Source organism: Pseudophryne corroboree (assembly GCF_028390025.1).
Source record: "Pseudophryne corroboree isolate aPseCor3 chromosome 3 unlocalized genomic scaffold, aPseCor3.hap2 SUPER_3_unloc_1, whole genome shotgun sequence".
NCBI classification, from domain to species: Eukaryota; Metazoa; Chordata; class Amphibia; order Anura; family Myobatrachidae; genus Pseudophryne; species Pseudophryne corroboree.
This window is the reverse complement of record NW_026967493.1, coordinates 3,905,943-3,927,482: the sequence shown is the minus strand read 5'-3', so window position 1 is coordinate 3,927,482 and position 21,540 is coordinate 3,905,943. Positions and strand designations below refer to the sequence as shown.

General features: G+C 47.6%; 2 protein-coding genes across 3 annotated transcripts in view; one reads left to right on the top strand and one right to left on the bottom strand.

Annotated features, from left to right (window-relative positions):
• LOC134983114 (zinc finger protein ZFP2-like) overlaps nucleotides 1-3,970 on the bottom strand; it is a 38,766-nt gene extending 34,796 nt beyond the window's left edge. Inside the window, exon 1 of the mRNA XM_063948831.1 lies at nucleotides 3,727-3,970. The gene's annotated coding sequence lies outside the window, so the exon portion shown is untranslated. The remainder of the gene's footprint in view (nucleotides 1-3,726) is intronic.
• A 38-nt stretch (nucleotides 3,971-4,008) lies between these two features.
• The window catches only part of LOC134983111 (zinc finger protein ZFP2-like), a 120,961-nt gene continuing 103,429 nt past the window's right edge, over nucleotides 4,009-21,540 (top strand). The window contains exon 1 of one of the 2 annotated variants that reach the window (XM_063948826.1): nucleotides 4,009-4,145. In XM_063948826.1, the coding sequence (XP_063804896.1) occupies nucleotides 4,136-4,145 (10 nt within the window). In that variant the 5' untranslated portion in view covers nucleotides 4,009-4,135. Of the gene's footprint in view, nucleotides 4,146-4,383; nucleotides 4,676-21,540 lie in introns of those variants that run through there. The other variant, XM_063948825.1, reaches the window with a different exon arrangement.

Here is a 21,540-nt window from a genome sequence, read left to right as displayed (position 1 = left end):
AATAGTTTCAAGTGACCATGTGTATGCATTAGCATTTATAGATATATCGGGCCTGCAGCACAGCTGACGGCCAATCTACCGATCTATTGGCACATCGTGCTGTGTGTACTGGCGGTCAGCCGCCCGCCCGTACACTTGCTGCAGACGCTGGCGGTGATTGACAGCAGAACTGGGTGTGCGCATATAAATGCCCTCCCAGTTCGTGATGTCAGTCACAACAGATCAAGCAGTGTGTATGCATAACACATTGCTGTGTCCATCTATAGATATAGCGGATATCGTGTACCCAGCACTGTACCTCACTGATCTTACAAGAAACTAAAAACACTAATTACACACTGAACACACCATCCACAGTTGCTTGACCAAATGTTTGCAGACACACAGCACTTCTTAAAAAAAAAAAAAAAAATATACAAGAAATGTAAATAAACACAAAATATTTTTTATCTGCTAACTTGTTTTCATTTTAAATAAACAATCTGAGAAACACAGTAAGTGGACATATCTTTGGGTTCTGAGATCCAGGTATCCTGCAGAGTGATTTACACTGCAGCTGTTGCCCAGGGGAGCGTGAGCGTTTAAGGGCTGTAACACACGCGCCGGTTTCTCCCGGATGGCAAAAAGCCGGACAAACTTTGTCCGGCTTTTTACCATAGGGGAGAAACCGGCAGAGTCTCTCACACACAACGGCTTTCAGCCGTGTGTGATGCTGTGCGCATGCGCAGCATTAGACACGGCTTGGAAAAAAAACGTTGTGTGTGAAAGCTCCCCTTCACACACACGGTTTGCTGGCTGCAAAGACGGCCCGGCAGCCGGACCTTCCAGGATAGTTCCGGCTGCAACCCGGCAGCCGGGCCGGGGCCGTGCAGTGTGTAAGGACACTACTCACACTGTTCATTACAATGCCGGCACGGGAAAAAGCCATCCGGCTTTTTCCCGGCCGGCAAAAGCCGGCTCGTGTGTTTTAGCCCTTAGCAGAGTGTCGGGCAGGCAGCTCAGCACTCGATACAGACAGACTGTGGCAGACATCATTAATCAATCAATGTCTGATCCCTGAAAAGTACTGCAGCATGCAGAGTTTACAAACAACGGAGGACAAGTTGATGACAGCCACACAGCGCCCTATCCGCCCCCCATCCGACACTGCTGCACAGCGCACCACAAATACCTTTCCCCTTCTGCTGCAGGGGCAACAAACGACCTAGACCAATCCGGCACCGGGTTCCCGCCCTGATATGATGGACAGCCTATGCATTGCACGGAGGGGCTCAAGTGGGGCATGCTGCCGAAGGTGATTGACAGGGGAAACGGCCACTGAGGAATGACCGAGTCCTACAGGACGCGCTGTGTGTCAGAGAACTGTGTGCGCCTTAACCAATACCATTCCTCAGTAGTGGCTGAGGAATACCCAGGACTCTGACTCACAGCGCGTCCTGCAGGACCCGGTCATTTTTAAAAAGCGAGTCCCCTGCTGCCTGTAACGCGTAAAAACGCGCTACGGCGCGTATTTTGTGATCACTGATTAGAAGCTACAGAGTAACATATATAAGCAGCTCTACTGTGATGTAACATGTATAAATGTCTCTAAAGTGTTATGTAATGTGTATAAGGGGCTCTACTGTGTTTGCTTAACGTGTATAAGGGGCTCTAGTGTGTGGCGTAAAGTGCATTAGTGGTACTACTGTGTAGTGTAGTGTGAATAAAGGACAATACTGTGCGGTATAATCTGAGTTGGTGGTAATCTGTGGCCACAACCCTTCCCTATGAAGCCACAACCCTATATTTTTGTTGTGCACCTTAGGCGCGCACTGTCCCTATTTTAAACATGGGGGTGCCCGAAGGAAACTTTCACACTAAGGGGTATATGCAATTGCGGTCGAATTGCCGCAAATGTCGAAAAACGGGGCATTTTCGACAAAAAAAAACTGATTCGACAATTCAATACAGTACTTTTCGACAAAAAACCTGCCGTTTCAAATTCGACTTTTTGCAATTCGACATGTCTGCAATGGTAAAAATGCGGCTTTATTCGACAAAAGTATATTCAATTGAAGAATGTAGATTCGACAACAGTGCTTTTCGACAGTCATTTCGTCAATTTCAGTCCGCCTCATTTTGCTGGCGTGATCTAATAAAAATGTTTAAAAACATGTTTTTTTTGTGTTTTTTTGATTGCTAATAGCATATCTATTTATATTAGAAGGGATTATCTACTTGGTTTGTCTATTTAGGAGCCACAAGTATTATTTAATATATTTTTTAAAAGAATATTTTTTTTTTTTACTGACTAAAATAATATGGAGAGATCAGAGCATGTTTTTCAGTGGGAAGGGGTGGGAATGGGTTAATTAAAAATCCTGAAAAAAAATGCGTGGGGTCCCCCCTCCTAAGCATAACCAGCCTTGGGCTCTTTGAGCCGGTCCTGGTTGTAAAAATACGGGGGAAAAATGACAGGGGATCCCCCGTATTTTAACAACCAGCACCGGGCTCTGCGTCCGGTCCCGGTGCCAAAAATACGGGGGACAAAACACGTAGGGGTCCCCTTGGACGGGGGGACAGCCTCGGGCTTCACCCCTGGCGCTTGGGTGGCTGGAGGGGGGGACCCCTTGATTTAAGGGGTCCCCACTCCTCCAGGGTACCCCGGCCAGGGGTGACTAGTTGGGGATTTAATGCCACGGCCGCAGGGACCGGTATAAAAGTGTCCCCCAGCTGTGGCATTATCTCTCTAGCTAGAGGAGCCCGGTGCTGGTGTTAAAAATACGGGGAACCCCTACGTGTTTGGTCCCCCGTATTTTTGGTACCAGGACCGGGCGCAGAGCCAGGTGCTGGTTGTTAAAATACGGGGGATACCATGTCATTTTTTACCCGTATTTTTACAACCAGGACCGGCTCAAAGAGCCCGAGGCTGGTTATGCTTAGGAGGGAGGACCCCACGCAATTTTTTTCAGGTTTTTTTTAAACACTTTTGTGCCGTCCAAGAAGTTGAATCCAGGACGCACACGATCGTCAATTGGTCCGTTTTTCGACAGCGGGACTGTCGAATCCGTTTTTTATTGAATATGTTGAATTCTGGTCCCGGCGGGAGGGTGTGTGACTGTCGAATTGTGTCGAATTTAAAAATGGTCGAATTCCAGCCGGAATTCGACCGCAATTGCATATACCTATAAGATCCACAAGGTCTAGCACCAGCCCTGTCACCAATTTAGGAATTTTGAATATTTATTCTTTTCAAATGTAACATGCACCCAATTCAGTACAGGAGAGGGGTCGCCAAAACATACCCTTGCTCCGGACACCATGGCACCTAGCTACACCTCTGCCCATGAGGCCTACAAAATTTTGGCTACCTCCGCATAGTAGGGTTAATACTAATACCTACCCCATGAGCAGCCTGTTATCCCACCTGGAACTCTGTGCACCTCAATTGTCCCCAACATCTCCATGCCCCCACCAAGTTACCCTAACATGTCCAATGTGTCCCAGATGCCCAGTTTGCCTGACCTGCACTAACTGCACCCCCATGACCCAGCTAAAAGCCCCAACAGTGTTAACCAGCCCTGCACCTGCGTGCTTCATCTAGCTCCAGCGTTTGCCTGGCTGCCTCCCATTACCCTGTGTACCCCAACTGCACACACAGCATCTCCCTGCCCCTCCCCAGCATTATACCCTCCTATGTGTCACATCTGCCCTCCCACTCCCCCCTTCATCAGCCTCTTACTGTACCTCGGTGTTTTCCACTGCGGGTACCGGGTATGTACTGTAACTTCCGCGCTGCAGTAGGAGGAGTCCCGGGAAACAGGTAACCGGAAGTAATGTGGACCGCACAGCCCGGAAGTAAAGGTGGAACGCACAGGCCGGATGTGGCTGCGCTAGACCGGAAGTGCTGTCCCCTCCCAAGCAGGAAGTGGTGTGCAGCCTCCTCCCGGTTACTGGCAGCGGCAGGTAATGTCCTGTGTTATCGGAGCTGATCACGTGTGCGGCTTCTTCTCTCACTCATACTGTATATCAGGGGCAGGGGACCTGTGGTACTACATAGCCCAGCATGCCCTGTTGCAGTGTTCTGGTGAGGGCATGCTGGGATGTGTAGTGCAACAGGCTGCCTCCCCCTGCTGTATATGGGGGGGTTACAGGCATGTCAGGCAGTAAGTTCCTCCTGTGCTATAGCAGTTTCATTATACAGCATGGTCTGGGGGCTCAGGAGTCTATTTACTAATCCTTGGTTGGAGATAAAGTACCAGCCAATCAGCTCCTAGCTGTCAATTTCCAAACCCAGTCTGTGACATGGCAGCTGGAAGCTGATTGGCTGGTACTTAATCTCCATCCAAGGCTTAGTAAATAGACCCCTCAGTCCCTGCAGCCTATCCCTGGTGGCAGCCGGCGGCTCCCTGCTCCCTATCTGCGCTATACAGCAGCAGAACACGGCAGCACAGGAGCAGCCCTCCCCTCTTCTCCTTCTCCTCCTCCTCCTCCTTCTATGTGGTGGCTGATGTAGTGATCCTGCCAGGAAGTGGGCAGGGCAAGGCGCGGGTATACAGGGTGCGCGGCCCTGTCGGAGTCTCTATTGGGGGCGTGCCTGGCTGTCAACATCACTAATAGGAGCGTTCAAAGCACTTACGGGAGCGCTCCCCTTATTGTGAATAGATGGCATGTGCCCGGGGGTCTATTTTAGCAGGTAAGAGGGCAGGACACATTTTGACTCTTGAAAATCGGACAGGGATCTGCACCTTACTAAAACAGCCTAGTGTGTGGAATGAGATGGGAAACCGATGGCTGGCTGCCGATGATACTCAGATTTAATGTCCCCCCCCAATTAAATGTCGTGTTTGTGATGGCTGCCACCATCATATACTTGATCCCAATGGCTCAGTCTAACAATACAACTGAGGACAGACAGGATCAGTGACGGCATCAGGGCTCCACTACACCTGTGCACTCAGTAACCATCCATGGTCTAACCATCAGCCAGTGTCCTTGCGGCGGCCATCCCTAGCGTGTAAGCAGCATGTGGGAAGCTCTGGTGCCCATGTGGAGGGGAAGTTTGATAGGAAGGTGGAGAAGGTCTAATGGGCTTATAAGTGGCATCTGGGGGTTGTCTGATGGGCATGTGGCTGAGGGAAGGTCTCATAGTCTTGTATTTGGCATATAGAGAGGTATGGTGGGGCATATGTAGTGGTCTTACTGGCATCAGGTGACGTATGATGGGCATTTAAGGGGCATGTGAAAAAGTCTTATGGGCATGAATGTGAGATACATGGGAGTCATCCCTGTGTGTCAGGAGGATTAGTCAGGGCCCAGATCCTCATCACGGACAAGATTGTCCATATACTCACCACCAAGATCATTCAGCTGCTGACTGGAGAGGTGACTGCTGGGAATGGGACATTATACAGTAACACCGGGGGATGTGACCGGAGAGGTGACTGCTGGGAATGGGACATTATACAGTAACACCGGGAGATGTGACCGGAGAGGTGACTGCTGGGAATGGGACATTATACAGTAACACCAGGGGATGTGACCGGAGAGATGACTGCTGGGAATGGGACATTATACAGTAACACCTGGGGATGAGACTGGATAGGTGACTGCTGGGAATGGGACATTATACAGTAATACCAGGGGATGTGAACGGAGAGGTGACTGCTGGGAATGGGGCATTATACAGTAACACCGGGGGATGTGACTGGAGAGGTGACTGCTGGGAATGAGACATTATACAGTAACACTGGGGGATGTGACCAGAGAGATGACTGCTGGGAATGGGACATTATACAGTAACACTGGGGGATGTGACCGGAGAGATGACTGCTAGGAATGGGGCATTATACAGTAACACCGGGGGGTGTGACCTGAGAGGTGACTGCTGGGAATGGGGCATTATACAGTAACACTGGGGGATGTGACCGGAGAGGTGACTGCTGGGAATGGGGCATTATACAGTAACACCAGGGGATGTGAACGGAGAGGTGACTGCTGGGAATGGGGCATTATAGAGTAACACCGGGGGATGTGACTGGAGAGGTGACTGCTGGAAATGGGACATTATACAGTAACACTGGGGGATGTGACCGGAGAGATGACTGCTGGGAATGGGACATTATACAGTAATACCAGGGGATGTGAACGGAGAGGTGACTGCTGGGAATGGGGCATTATAGTAATACCAGGGGATGTGAACGGAGAGGTGACTGCTGGGAATGGGGCATTATACAGCAACACCAGGGGAGGTGTCTGGGTGATGACTGGAGAGGTGACTGCTGGGAATGGGACATTATACAGTAACACCAGGAGATGTATCTGGGTGATGACTGGAGAGGTGACTGCTGGGAATGGGACATTATACAGTAACACCAGGGGATGTGTCTCGGTGATGACTGGAGAGGTGACTGCTGGGAATGGGGCATTATACAGTAACACCAGGGGACGTGTCTGGGTGCTGACTGGAGAGGTGACTGCTGGGAATAGGACATTATACAGTAACGCCAGGGGATGTGTCTGGGTGATGACTGTATCATTGTGTGTGTCAGGTTCCTATAAGGTGTGAGGATGTCACTGTCTATTTCTCCATGGAGGAGTGGGAGTATATAGAGCAGGCATGTCCAAACTGCGGCCCTCCAGCTGTTGTGAAACTACATATAATCTAGAGGGAGAAAAGAAGACTATTTTGGGGGCACTCTTTGAAGAGTGCCCCCAAAATAGAGTCTTCTTTTCTCCCTCTAGATTACTTGTTTTTCTGACTCTGGGGAGCAACGCCAACCCTGTATTATGGTGAATCTACCTCAGGAATTATAGGCATTTGGTTTTCACTGTAGAATTACTCTGACGTCCTAGTGGATGCTGGGAACTCCGTAAGGACCATGGGAACTCCGTAAGGACCAGCGGCTCTGCAGGAGACTGGGCACAAAAAGTAAAAGCTTTAGACTAGCTGGTGTGCACTGGCTCCTCCCCCTATGACCCCCCTCCAAGCCTCAGTTAGATTTTTGTGCCCGAACGAGAAGGGTGCAAGCTAGGTGGCTCTCCTGAGCTGCTTAGAAGTAAAAGTTTAAATAGGTTTTTTATTTTCAGTGAGTCCTGCTGGCAACAGGCTCACTGCATCGTGGGACTAAGGGGAGAAGAAGCGAACTCACCTGACTGCAGAGTGGATTGGGCTTCTTGGCTACTGGACATTAGCTCCAGAGGGACGATCACAGGTTCAGCCTGGATGGGTCCCGGAGCCGCGCCGCCGGCCCCCTTACAGAGCCAGAAGAGCGAAGAGGTCCGGAGAAAGCGGCGGCAGAAGACGTTCCTGTCTTCAAATAAGGTAGCGCACAGCACTGCAGCTGTGCGCCATTGCTTTCAGCACACTTCACACTCCGGTCACTGAGGGTGCAGGGCGCTGGGGGGGAGCGCCCTGAGACGCAATAAAAACGATATAAAAACCTTATATGGCTAAAAAAAATGCATCACATATAGCTCCTGGGCTATATGGATGCATTTATCCCCTGCCAGTTTCCTGAAAAAAGCGGGAGAAAAGGCCGCCGTGAAGGGGGCGGAGCCTTTCTCCTCAGCACACAAGCGCCATTTTCTTTCACAGCTCCGCTGGAAGGACGGCTCCCTGACTCTCCCCTGCAGTCCTGCTCTACAGAAACAGGGTAAAACAGAGAGGGGGCACTATTGGCAGCTAATATATAAATACAGCAGCTATAACAGGGAGTAACACTTATATAAGGTTATCCCTGTATATATATAGCGCTCTGGTGTGTGCTGGCAAACTCTCCCTCTGTCTCCCCAAAGGGCTAGTGGGGTCCTGTCCTCTATCAGAGCATTCCCTGTGTGTGTGCTGGGTGTCGGTACGATTGTGTCGACATGTATGAGGAGGAAAATGATGTGGAAGCAGAGCAATTGCCTGTGTTAGTGATGTCACCCCCTAGGGAGTCGACACCTGACTGGATGATAGTAATTAAAGAATTACGTGACAATGTCAGCACTTTGCAAAAAACTGTTGACGACATGAGACAGCCGACAAATCAATTAGTGCCTGTTCAGGCGTCTCAGACACCGTCAGGGGCGCTAAAACGCCCGTTACCTCAGATGGTCGACACAGACCCTGACACGGATACTGAATCCAGTGTCGACGGTGACGAGACAAACGTAATGTCCAGTAGGGCCACACGTTACATGATCACGGCAATGAAGGAGGCATTGAACATTTCTGACACTACAAGTACCACAAAAAAGGGTATTATGTGGGGTGTGAAAAAACTACCAGTGGTTTTTCCTGAGTCAGATGAATTAAATGAGGTGTGTGATAAAGCGTGGGTTTCCCCCGATAAAAAACTGCTGATTTCTAATAAATTATTGGACTATACCCTTTCCCGCCAGAGGTTAGGGCACGTTGGGAAACACCCCCTAGGGTAGATAAGGCGCTCACACGCTTATCAAAACAAGTGGCGTTACCGTCTCCTGATACGGCCGCTCTCAAGGAACCAGCTGATAGAAGGCTGGAAAATATCTTAAAAGGTATATACACACATACCGGTGTTATATTGCGACCAGCGATCGCCTCAGCCTGGATGTGCAGCGCTGGAGTGGCTTGGTCGGATTCCCTGACTGAAAATATTGATACCCTGGATAGGGACAGTATATTATTAACTATAGAGCATTTAAAGGATGCATTACTATATATGCGAGATGCACAGAGGGATATTTGCACCCTGGCATCTAGAGTAAGTGCGATGTCCATTTCTGCCAGAAGAACGTTATGGACGCGACAGTGGTCAGGTGATGCGGATTCCAAACGACATATGGAAGTATTGCCGTATAAAGGGGAGGAGTTATTTGGGGTCGGTCTATCGGACCTGGTGGCCACAGCAACGGCTGGAAAATCCACCTTTTTACCCCAGGTCACCTCTCAGCAGAAAAAGACACCGTCTTTTCAAACCCAGTCCTTTCGTCCCTATAAGGGCAAGAGGGAAAAAGGCCGCTCGTTCCTGCCCCGGGGCAGAGGAAGGGGAAAAAGACTGCACCATGCAGCCTCTTCCCAGGAGCAGAAGCCCTCCCCCGCTTCTGCCAAGTCCTCAGCATGACGCTGGGGCTCTGCAAGCAGAGTCGGGCACGGTGGGGGGCCGTCTCAAGAATTTCAGCGCGCAGTGGGCTCACTCGCAAGTGGACCCCTGGATCCTGCAGGTAGTATCACAGGGGTACAAATTGGAATTCGAGACGTCTCCCCCTCGCCGGTTCCTGAAGTCTGCTCTACCAACGTCTCCCTCCGACAGGGAGGCAGTATTGGAAGCTATTCACAAGCTGTATTCCCAGCAGGTGATAATCAAGGTACCCCTCCTACAACAGGGAAAGGGGTATTATTCCACGCTGTTTGTGGTACCGAAGCCGGACGGCTCGGTGAGACCAATTTTAAATCTAAAATCTTTGAACACTTACATAAAAAGGTTCAAATTCAAGATGGAGTCACTCAGAGCAGTGATAGCGAACCTGGAAGAAGGGGACTATATGGTATCTCTAGACATCAAGGATGCTTATTTCCATGTCCCAATCTACCCTTCTCACCAAGGGTACCTCAGGTTTGTGATACAAAACTGTCATTATCAGTTTCAGACGCTGCCGTTTGGATTGTCCACGGCACCACGGGTCTTTACCAAGGTAATGGCCGAAATGATGATTCTTCTTCGAAGAAAAGGCGTATTAATTATCCCTTACTTGGACGATCTCCTGATAAGGGCAAGGTCCAGGGAACAGTTAGAGGTCGGAGTAGCACTACGGGTAGTGCTACGTCAGGTAGTGCTACGTCAGCACGGGTGGATTCTAAATATCCCAAAATCACAGCTGATTCCAACAACACGTCTACTGTTCCTAGGGATGATTCTGGACACAGTCCAGAAAAAGGTGTTTCTCCCGGAGGAGAAGGCCAGGGAGTTATCCGAGCTAGTCAGGAACCTCCTAAAACCAGGACAAGTGTCAGTGCATCAGTGCACGAGAGTCCTGGGAAAAATGGTGGCTTCTTACGAAGCGATTCCATTCGGAAGATTCCATGCAAGAACTTTTCAGTGGGATCTGCTGGACAAATGGTCCGGATCGCATCTTCAGATGCATCAGCGGATAACCCTATCTCCAAGGACAAGGGTATCTCTCCTGTGGTGGTTACAGAAGGCTCATCTTCTAGAGGGCCGCAGATTCGGCATTCAGGATTGGATGCTGGTAACCACGGATGCCAGCCTGAGAGGCTGGGGAGCAGTCACACAGGGAAGAAATTTCCAGGGCTTGTGGTCAAGCATGGAAACGTCTCTTCACATAAATATCCTAGAGCTAAGGGCCATTTACAATGCCCTAAGTCAAGCAAGGCCTCTGCTTCAGGGTCAACCGGTATTGATCCAGTCGGACAACATCACGGCTGTCGCCCACGTAAACAGACAGGGCGGCACAAGAAGCAGGAGGGCAATGGCAGAAGCTGCAAGGATTCTCCGCTGGGCGGAAAATCATGTGATAGCACTGTCAGCAGTGTTCATTCCGGGAGTGGACAACTGGGAAGCAGACTTCCTCAGCAGACACGACCTCCACCCGGGGGAGTGGGGACTTCATCCAGAAGTCTTCCAAGTGATTGTAAACCATTGGGAAAAACCAAAGGTGGACATGATGGCGTCCCGTCTCAACAAGAAACTGGACAGATATTGCGCCAGGTCAAGGGACCCTCAGGCAATAGCGGTGGACGCTCTGGTAACTCCGTGGGTGTTCCAGTCGGTATATGTGTTCCCTCCTCTTCCTCTCATACCAAAAGTACTGAGAATCATAAGAAGGAGAGGAGTAAGAACGATACTCGTGGCTCCGGATTGGCCAAGAAGAACTTGGTACCCGGAGCTGCAAGAGATGCTCACGGAGGACCCGTGGCCTCTACCTCTAAGGAAGGACCTGCTCCAGCAGGGACCTTGTCTGTTCCAAGACTTACCGCGGCTGCGTTTGACGGCATGGCGGTTGAACGCCGGATCCTGAAGGAAAAAGGCATTCCAGATGAAGTCATCCCTACCCTGATCAAGGCCAGGAAGGATGTAACTGCAAAACATTATCATCGCATTTGGCGAAAATATGTTGCGTGGTGTGAGGCCAAGAAGGCCCCTACGGAGGAATTTCAACTGGGTCGTTTCCTACATTTCCTGCAAGCAGGATTGTCTATGGGCCTAAAATTAGGATCCATTAAGGTTCAAATTTCGGCCCTGTCGATCTTCTTCCAGAAAGAACTGGCTTCAGTGCCTGAAGTTCAGACGTTTGTCAAAGGGGTACTGCATATACAGCCTCCTTTTGTGCCTCCAGTGGCACCTTGGGATCTCAATGTAGTTTTAGGGTTCCTAAAATCACATTGGTTTGAACCACTTGCCACAGTGGATTTGAAATATCTCACATGGAAAGTGGTAATGCTGTTGGCCCTGGCTTCAGCCAGGCGCGTATCAGAATTGGCGGCTTTATCCTATAAAAGCCCTTACCTGTTATTTCATTCGGATAGGGCGGAATTGAGGACTCGTCCTCAATTTCTCCCTAAGGTGGTTTCAGCGTTTCACATGAATCAACCTATTGTGGTACCTGTGGCTACTAGGGACTTGGAGGACTCCAAGTTGCTGGACGTAGTCAGGGCCCTGAAAATATATGTTTCCAGGACGGCTGGAGTCAGAAAATCTGACTCGCTGTTTATACTGTATGCACCCAACAAGCTGGGTGCTCCTGCTTCTAAGCAGACGATTGCTCGTTGGATTTGTAGTACAATTCAACTTGCACATTCTGTGGCAGGCCTGCCACAGCCAAAATCTGTAAAAGCCCATTCCACAAGGAAGGTGGGCTCATCTTGGGCGGCTGCCCGAGGGGTCTCGGCTTTACAACTTTGCCGAGCAGCTACTTGGTCAGGGGCAAACACGTTTGCTAAATTCTACAAATTTGATACCCTGGCTGAGGAGGACCTGGAGTTCTCTCATTCGGTGCTGCAGAGTCATCCGCACTCTCCCGCCCGTTTGGGAGCTTTGGTATAATCCCCATGGTCCTTACGGAGTTCCCAGCATCCACTAGGACGTCAGAGAAAATAAGAATTTACTTACCGATAATTCTATTTCTCATAGTCCGTAGTGGATGCTGGGCGCCCATCCCAAGTGCGGATTGTCTGCAATACTTGTATATAGTTATTGTTACAAACAAATCGGGTTGTTTATTGTTGGAAGCCATCTTTTCAGAGGCTCCTACGGTTATCATACTGTTAACTGGGTTCAGATCACGAGTTGTACGGTGTGATTGGTGTGGCTGGTATGAGTCTTACCCGGGATTCAAGATCCTTCCTTATGACAATGCTAAATTCTTTTGTCGTATAAACAACCCTTAATGAAGTCTAAGAACACTGTACGCTGTTTACTTAAGAAGTACCGTAAGGGTACGCTAGTTGCGTAACGATCGCTCAGCCGTAGGCGAGACGCTCAAGCGTCACGTTCGCTCACGGCCCAGTGATCACAGGACAGCACGTTGTTGGCTATGACTAGAGTAATGATTCGCTATGGCGTAGCGGACGCTCGAGACCACGAGGAGATCACCAGCGGCGCAGACGCTCACAACGCTATACCTTTGTCTAAACCCTTTACCAATGAAATGCACAGAATACCTTAATGTGAATACAGGGTGTAAGTGCAACCTTGTGTAACCTGACTAACGACAAAGTTGCTTGAGCGTCACCGCCGCTCAAGTGAACACTTAAAACTATAGAAAATACACAGATACTGGTTTAGGGTCCAAAGCCTATTAACTGTATTATATCTAATATACTTGTAAAAGGAATAACAGTACAAATGATACACTACAATATAACAGAGACTTCCTAACCAAAATACAATACTATCTAATACAATACAATACTAGTCTAGGGGAGATGTGAGAGAAAAGAGAAGGGAGAGAGAGAAATGGAGAGAGATGAGAGAAATTGGCTCACAGTAAGACAATGATTACGGAGAGAAAACTTACGCACAAGGGGAAACGATCGCATGCGCCTGGACATCCAGCACCCGATTTTCAGCAATGAGAACCGTTGAAGAGTGAGAGCTGGATGTGGTCGGCCTGCCTATTTATGCCCCACACACAATGCAATCCAATGGTCCCTACAATCTTGTCGTCCATTGGACACAGGAATTCGGCTTCGCATCATAACAAAAGGTCATAGGTTGATTCATACAGGTGGGCTGTGACGATTTCCAACAGCTCAGGTGGGTGGGAAACTGGGTTTCCCGCCGCATACCTGAGTATGAGTAAATAATAGAAATGGACATAAACTTCCTATGTCCATAACTATCCGCACGAGCGATTAATACGCTCCAAACCAACACCGGAATATTGTTAATTAAATACTCTTCCGATGGGTACCAAACACTGCTATATGATTCCTGTTAGACCCTTCGTACCATACAAAGAGGGATTCCTCCGTTCAGGGACGTTCTATGTTAACTAAACTTTCAGAAACCATTAAAGAGATCATGATCTATAAACTACATTAATTATGAAAATGTGTAACGAATGAGTCGCACGCTACGACTACATAAACTCTACCGTAAATACGCATACCGTGCGCCCGCGGGTGCACGCTATTGCGGGTATGCGCCTTCACGGGAGAGCGTACGCATGCGCAGCGCGGACCAGCGTGAGGTGCAAATATGGCAGCATGTATAGAGATATTTTTCTGACTTTGACAGTCCACCCTTTGGCAGTCAATAATAACTGCCACCTTCTAAAACATTTCAAAAGGAGAAAAATATATGTCAGGGGTTAATTCATTTCCATGGTTGGGTAGGGGAGGAGAGAGGAGTAGGTGTGAAGAGGGTATGACCTAGTGAGATAGCAGAAGCATGTGTGTATAAGTCCATGTTTGGGGGGGTCATGTATCATCGTGCCGTACGTGTTGTAAATCAAGCTTCGAGGTATTGCGAAGTATACATTTGAATTCCTTCTTATCCTGTGGTACAGGTCTGTGGATGGGCTGTCAAACTTTACCGAGCTCTTTTCGGATTTTTTAACAAAATGGGGAGCACATTTTAGTTGATGATACATGAATGGGGGAATATGTGATTGTTGATATCTGTGCCTGTATTCCCTATACTATGTGTGTTATTACCTGAGGGTTGTAGAGATGAAGATGAAGAACACTTATGGAAAATGCAATGATATTCTATGTCAGGTAAATGTACATCTGTCGTCGAAGTTTTGTTCGGTATCAGTTGAAAGTCGTCTTCTTTGCGCTGTTTTGCTCCTTAGGCATGAGCAACAAGCTTTGTCAGTGCCATCAGATTTACAAAGAATGTTGGGCTAGCGTGAGTTTAAAAATACTAGGGAAACTGGGGATCCATGGCAAAGTTCATCAAGTGTCCATTTCTCAAGTGGTCAAAACTCTTTCTTTGGTCCATCCGTTGTCTGTATAGCGTCTCGTCAACTTCCTCGTCCAAGGGGGTCTTGTTATCTTGGAGAAAAGCAGAAAAACAGGTGAAAGAAACGGACCGTATAATCGCATTTTCATCACATCCTGGTTTCTATCATTGGGTCATAAATCAAATCCAGGTTAATTACGGTTTCCTCACTCCTCAAGCTCATCACTTTTGTACTTTGTTTGCACCTCATTAAAGCCTGCCCGCATCTAAATATCAATCCAATGGATATAACAACACCCAAGATACATAGTAGAAACTTTCCAACATCCATTATGACTCCTTGAGCCCAGTCTCCTAAACCGGAGAACCAATTTCGCGGGTTCAACCATGACACCCAACCAGTCAGCTCATTACCTACAGCAGCAAGGGTGAGATTGTGTTTTCGACGAAATTCCCACTTCAATTGGAGAATGTCGTCCATCTTTTGGTCTATGACCTCTACCGGATCCTCGGTGCTATTTGTGATATACGTGCAACACTTTATGCCGTACTGTGTTGCCAATGTAACACAATATCCGCCTGTTACTGCTGTAAGATAATTAAGAACCATTCTATGCTGTACCAGTTCTGTTTTATAAGCTTGGAGTTCTCTTCCAGTGTATCTAAACGTGTCATCATACATTTCAGTGATATTATCTAACAAATTGGCGAGTGCGGAAATGTATCTATAATTCATCACTCCTCGAGCGGTGCGAGTGAAATCTAACGCTACCAGAACCTGAATCCCGGTGGATTCATGGATAAGATCAGAGGCCGGATGCTCTAACCTTTCTGACAGTTGTCTTTTAACTCGGTGCTCGTAATGAGTGTGAGTATAAGGAGCTTGGGCACCACGGTGTATGTCCTTCATTTTGTCATGTGTTACAGTCATCACTTCAGGCAATACTTTTCCAATATAACACAATCCTTCAGAGTTTGGGGCAAGCCACTTGTACGCCTTTCTCCCGCATATGAAATATGCATCTTCGGGGAGAACATATGGGACGGAGAAGGACATTACCATGTTACACACCTTCCAGGTGAACTCTCCTGACCCTAATTCTTCCATCTGTTTAATGCACGTATCAGTTTGTACGATATGTGCACAGTATCCTGGTGATACCTCTCCAACTCTAGTAATCCTATTTCCTAAGGTATATCGATACCGGAAAGATTTTCCTCTACTGGCTATGTGGCGTACAAGCTCTGTATCTGTAGGCATTCTATCTGCTCTGTGTGAAAAGGTCATGGTAAGGTTGCTCCATGACACTTCCCAATTTCCCGGCTTACGGGGATTGGAGATATTAAAACATAAGAGGGACCTATCCACATGGTATTGGTGGAGCTTCAAACTAGGAGGGCTGGAGATGTTAAACCTCCGGTCCACCGGTCTCCCACCACTTAGCTCAAGTACCTCCCCTAACGTTAAAGGAAATGGTACTAGCCCTGATTTGCTATGACCCTGAGGTACTTGAGAGCATACCCAACAATCTGTTTGGTTTAATACATTACCCACTAAGGAGTGATAGTCACTCAATGGATGCCGGTCCATATGGATATTAAAACTGGATTGGCATTTCTTTATGCATCCATCTTCAATCAAATTGTCACAAAGCCTACAGATACAGTTTTCTTCAGCTAACAATCCATCACAATTTCTTCTATCGGATCGTTTTCTGATACTCGCCTTTGCTTGTTGGTTTGGTTGATCTTGGAAAACTACGCCTCCATCATCATAATCGGAACCCATTCCAGAACCTCTCTCGACCTCTATGGTACTCTCGCCGGAACAGACTGCTCTGGTCAACATCATGGTTAACATCAAAATCCGGATCACAGTCTCTTGGGGCAAGTCCATCTTTGAGGAGAAAATAGAGAAGAATGAGAAGGGGGAAAAAGAAATTTTAAGGAAGAGGAGATGGGAAGTGGAGAAAAACAATAAAAGGGAGAGGGGAGTCGACAACTGCTTTCGGTCTTCAAGGCTCAGGTGTCGCCTCAGTTCTCCTGGAACAGAGACTCCAGTGATACAACCTCTACCGTCTGTTCCTTATCACGGGACTTCTCTGGATCAGCAACCTTCTTGCAGTGGGATGAATGGACCCAAGTCTCTCTCTCAGCAACCTTCAATGCTGTGGTGCTAGTCAATAAGACCTGGTATGGTCCTTCCCATCTATCAATAAGACAACCTGAGCGTAGAAAATTTCGTATCATTACATAATCCCCAGGTTCAATGTCATGACAATTACTACCTGGTAAATCAGGAATCACCAACTTCAGATTATCATTTTGATTCCTCAACTGCTTACTCATGTTAATCAAGTATTTTACAGTTACTTCATTGTTACATTTCAAATCATCCTGAGGGTTAATCATGACATGCGGTTGTCGACCAAACAAGATTTCAAAAGGGGACAGATTAAGAGGGGACCTGGGAGTGGTTCTGATGCTATACAAAACAATGGGTAAAGCTTCTGGCCACGTCAATCCTGTCTCTGCCATTACTTTACTCAATTTATTTTTAATAGTGCTGTTCACTCTTTCGACCTTCGCACTCGCCTGTGGACGGTACGGAGTGTGCAGCTTGCTATCAATTCCCATCAACTTACACATTCCTTGAAAGACATCACCGGTAAAATGGGTACCCCTGTCACTTTCAATGATTCTAGGGACACCATATCTACATACAAATTCCTGCACAATTTTCTTAGCTGTAAACATAGCGGTATTTGTGGCTGCTGATAAAGCTTCGACCCAATTCGAGAAAACATCTATACAAACAAGTACATATTTCAAATTTCGACATGGGGGTAATTGAATGAAGTCAATTTGTATTACCTGAAAAGGGCCGCCGGCAGGTGGGATATGGGATGGTTCTGTAGGTATTGCCTTTCCAATATTCTTTCTCAGACAGGTAAGGCATGACATTGCTCTTTTACTCGCATGAGAGGAGAATCCTGGGGCGCACCAGTATGCTCTTACCAATTTGCACATCCCCTCCTTGCCTAGATGAGTCAGCCCGTGAGCTGCTTCAGCCAGACATGGAAGATATGCTCTGGGGGCCACTGGTTTACCATGTCCATCCGTCCAGAGCCCTGAGGACTCCTGGCCATATCCCTTTGCCTTCCAGACTGCTCTTTCCTGTGTGGAACACAAATTCTGCATCTCACACAACTTTTGTGTGTTGATGGTATTAAATACCATCAGTTGTGTGGTGTCTGTCTGTATGGGGGTAGCAGCTGCAAGCTTAGCTGCTTCGTCTGCTCGGCTGTTACCAAGTGACACTGGGTCTTGACTATATGTGTGTGCTTTACATTTGATAACAGCCACTCTGTCGGGTTCCTGTATCGCTGTTAGAAGCCTTTTTATATAAGCTGCATGCGCTATCGGTGTACCAGCTGCCGTCATGAAATTTCTGAGGCGCCATAGGGCTCCGAAATCATGTACTACCCCGAAGGCGTATCTAGAATCGGTGTAGATATTGGCTGACTTACCCTTAGCCAATTCACATGCTCTGGTTAGGGCGACCAGTTCAGCAACCTGGGCTGAGTGAGGTGGACCTAGCGGTTCCGCTTCTATGGTGTCTTGGTCATCTACGACTGCGTATCCAGTACACAAGTCTCCCGAGTCTGACTGTCTATGACAACTACCGTCAGTGTAGAACGTGAGTTCTGCATCTTCCAGTGGATTGTCACTGATGTCAGGCCTTGCGGTAAAATTTTGGGTCAAATATTCCATACAATCATGTGTATCTTCCTTTGTATTAAATCCTCCTTCCCCATCACTCTCACCTTCCACCCTTTGTGTCTGACCAGGCACACCTGGGAGAAATGTTGCAGGATTTAATGCGCTGCATCTCCTTATGGTGATGTTTACTGGGGCCATTAATGCCAATTCCCATCTTGTAAACCTTGCTGATGAGACGTGTCTGGTTTGGGCAGAATTCAATAAGGCAGATACCGCATGTGGTGTATGGATTGTGAGGTTGTGGCCTAGCACGACATCTTCGCTTTTTGTCACTAGCAATGCTATCGCCGCAACGCTACGCAAGCATGTGGGGAGGGATCGCGCTACCGTGTCTAGCTGAGCGCTGTAGTATGCAACTGGCCTGCTGGCATCACCGTGTTTTTGGGTTAGTACACCTGCTGCGCAACCAGCACTTTCTGTTCCGTATAGTTCAAAGGGTTTCCCATAGTCTGGCATACCTAGTGCTGGCGCCTGCGTTAGGCACTGTTTGAGTCTCTCAAATGCTGTTTCGGATTCGTCAGTATGCGAGATCCTATCAGGTTTGTTTGAGGAGACCATTTCCTGCAGAGGTAACGCCAATATGGAAAACCCTGGGATCCAGTTACGGCAATACCCACACATTCCTAAAAACGTCCTGATCTGTTGCTGGGTTTGTGGCAGTGTCATGTCTCTAATGGCTTGGATTCTATCAGCGGTCAGGTGTCTCAGTCCTTGTGTTAGACAGTGTCCCAAATATTTTACCTTAGTTCGGCATAATTGCAACTTGTCTTTGGAAACCTTGTGACCTGTGTCTGAAAGATGAAACAGGAGCTGTTTCGTATCCTTCAGGGATGCTTCCAATGAATCAGAACACAGTAGTAAATCATCCACATACTGTATCAATACTGATCCACTCTCTGTTTGGAAAGACTGTAAACAATCATGCAAAGCCTGAGAAAATATACTTGGACTATCTATGAAACCTTGGGGTAACCGAGTCCACGTGTATTGGACTCCTCTGTATGTGAATGCAAACAAATATTGGCTGTCAGGATGCAGAGGTACCGAAAAGAAAGCGGAGCAGAGGTCAATAACAGTGAAAAATTTGGCAGTGGGAGGAATTTGCATTAGGATGACAGCTGGATTAGGCACTACGGGGAACTGACTCTCAACTATTTTGTTAATCCCCCTTAAATCCTGCACTAACCTGTAACCCCTCCCCCCACTCTTTTTAACAGGGAAGATGGGACTATTTGCTGTGCTGGACGTTCTTACCAGAATGCCCTGTTGCAGCAAGCGCTCTATTACTGGGAAAACTCCTAACTCCACCTCTGGCTTCAGAGGATACTGTGGGATTTTTGGAGCTATCCTACCATCTTTTACTTGTACAACTACTGGAGCTACGTTTGCCATTAATCCAGTGTCCTGTCCATCTTTTGTCCAAAGTGACTCTGGTATCTGAGATGTCATCTCTTCTACTTGGGATGGATTCCTATTTGTCATAATGGAATGTGACATTAATTTTGATGGGGAGTCTAACATGTCTCGTACCTCCTGAGCGTGATTCTCAGGAATGTCCAAGAATACACCTTCAGGAGTACAATAAATGACGCAACCCATTTTACATAGTAAGTCTCTACCCAGGAGATTAGTTGGTGCAGATGCAGCCAGCAAAAAGGAATGCTTGGTATGCAAAGGCCCTATTGTAATCTCGGCTGGTTTGCTAACAGGGTAGTGCTGGATTACTCCTGTTACTCCCATGGCTGGAATTGTCCTACCAGTGGTTCTCATGCCCACTGTCGAATTTATCACTGACTTGGCCGCCCCTGTGTCTACAAGAAAGTTTAAAGTTTTACCAGCTACATTGATTGCGATCTCTGGTTCACTTCCAAGACTGGCAATCAATTTTACTGGCTGCAGATTACAGGTATGGCCACACCCCTAGTGGGTATGCTGACCTCCCTGAATCCCGCTGGCAGCGACTACTTGTGAGGGGGTTAGCTGGGAACTACCAGAGGCATGCCAATCTCTGTTCGGGGGGTATCTTTTTGTTTCCCCTGTATGTGGCTCATAACTCCGCCTCTGTGGATCCTGATCCCAATGTCTTGTGTTGTGTCGTTGTCTAGGGGGTTGGTATGATTTTGGTACATTTCTTACTCTACATTCTCGTGCATAGTGTCCTGGTCTGTTACAGGAATAACAAGTTATTACAGTTGACTTACAGGATTCGATGGTACATACGCAGGTTGCTTTGTGGTCAGCGCCTGTATACTTACTGACATTAACTTATCACTTTGCGACTCTCTGTGCCTGGTGATGTTTCTGTCGTGATCAATAGCAGCCTCTCTCAAGGTGGACACTGACAGACCTCGCCAACATGGTTGCGTAGTCTGTACCCTAGCCTTTAATGTTTCCTTTAAACCATCCATCAGTACAGATACTGCTACTTCTTGATGGTTTGGGTTGGTCCTAATGTCTTCTATACCAGTGTATTTTGCCATTTCTAATAGTGCCCGGTGAAAATATTCTGTTGCCGTTTCGGACTCCTTTTGCTTAATGGAAAATATTTTATTCCATTTAACAACGGCTGGGAAATACTCTTTTAGCTGCAAATTTATCCTTTTCACATTATCCTTGTCGTATACATCGGTAAGTGGTATATCTTTGTCTAGTCCACAATCAGCCAAGAATTGAACTGAGTCGACATTGGAAGGTAAGCAAGCTCTTAGCACTATCTGCCAATCCTTATTATTGGGCTCTAAAGTGTTTCCTAGATCCCTGATGTATTTTTGGCTTGCCACCAAATCTTTTCTGGGGTCTGGGAATTCAGACACGATAGTCCTCAATTCCATTCTAGTAAACGGGCAATACATGGCAATGTTCCTAACGGGTGTGGCTCCTGATGCATCCGTTTTCCCATTGGGAACTACTATCACCTTAACTGGATTAACTCTAACAACTTCATTCTGTGTAGATTCTACAGCTTGTGGTGAAATTGTTTCAGTGTAATGCATGGTGCCGTACTTACCCGTTGACACGACCTCACCTATCCCTCCGCTAGGGGCCTTCGCTAATCTCGTAGGTGTTGCTGTGCCTACTGTGGTCTCTGCTATAGTGGCTGCGAGAGAGAGAGCTGAAATTGTTGCCGAATCGTCTTCTTGATCACACTCCTGGGGAAGGTTCAAAACAGGGTACAACTTGCACGGGTTAATAATTGCATGAGTTACTTGGTTAACATCATTAACATTTACAGGGTTACTAAGTGTTTGTGTTTTACAACCCAGTGCGTTTCTCTCCGCAATCAACTTCTCTCCTGCTATATATGGTGGTGGCGGGGCTGTTGCAATCAATTTTCTGTTAGGACCAGCCCCCGCCGCCAGAGCCAAACCTCTCTGTATCTCACCTT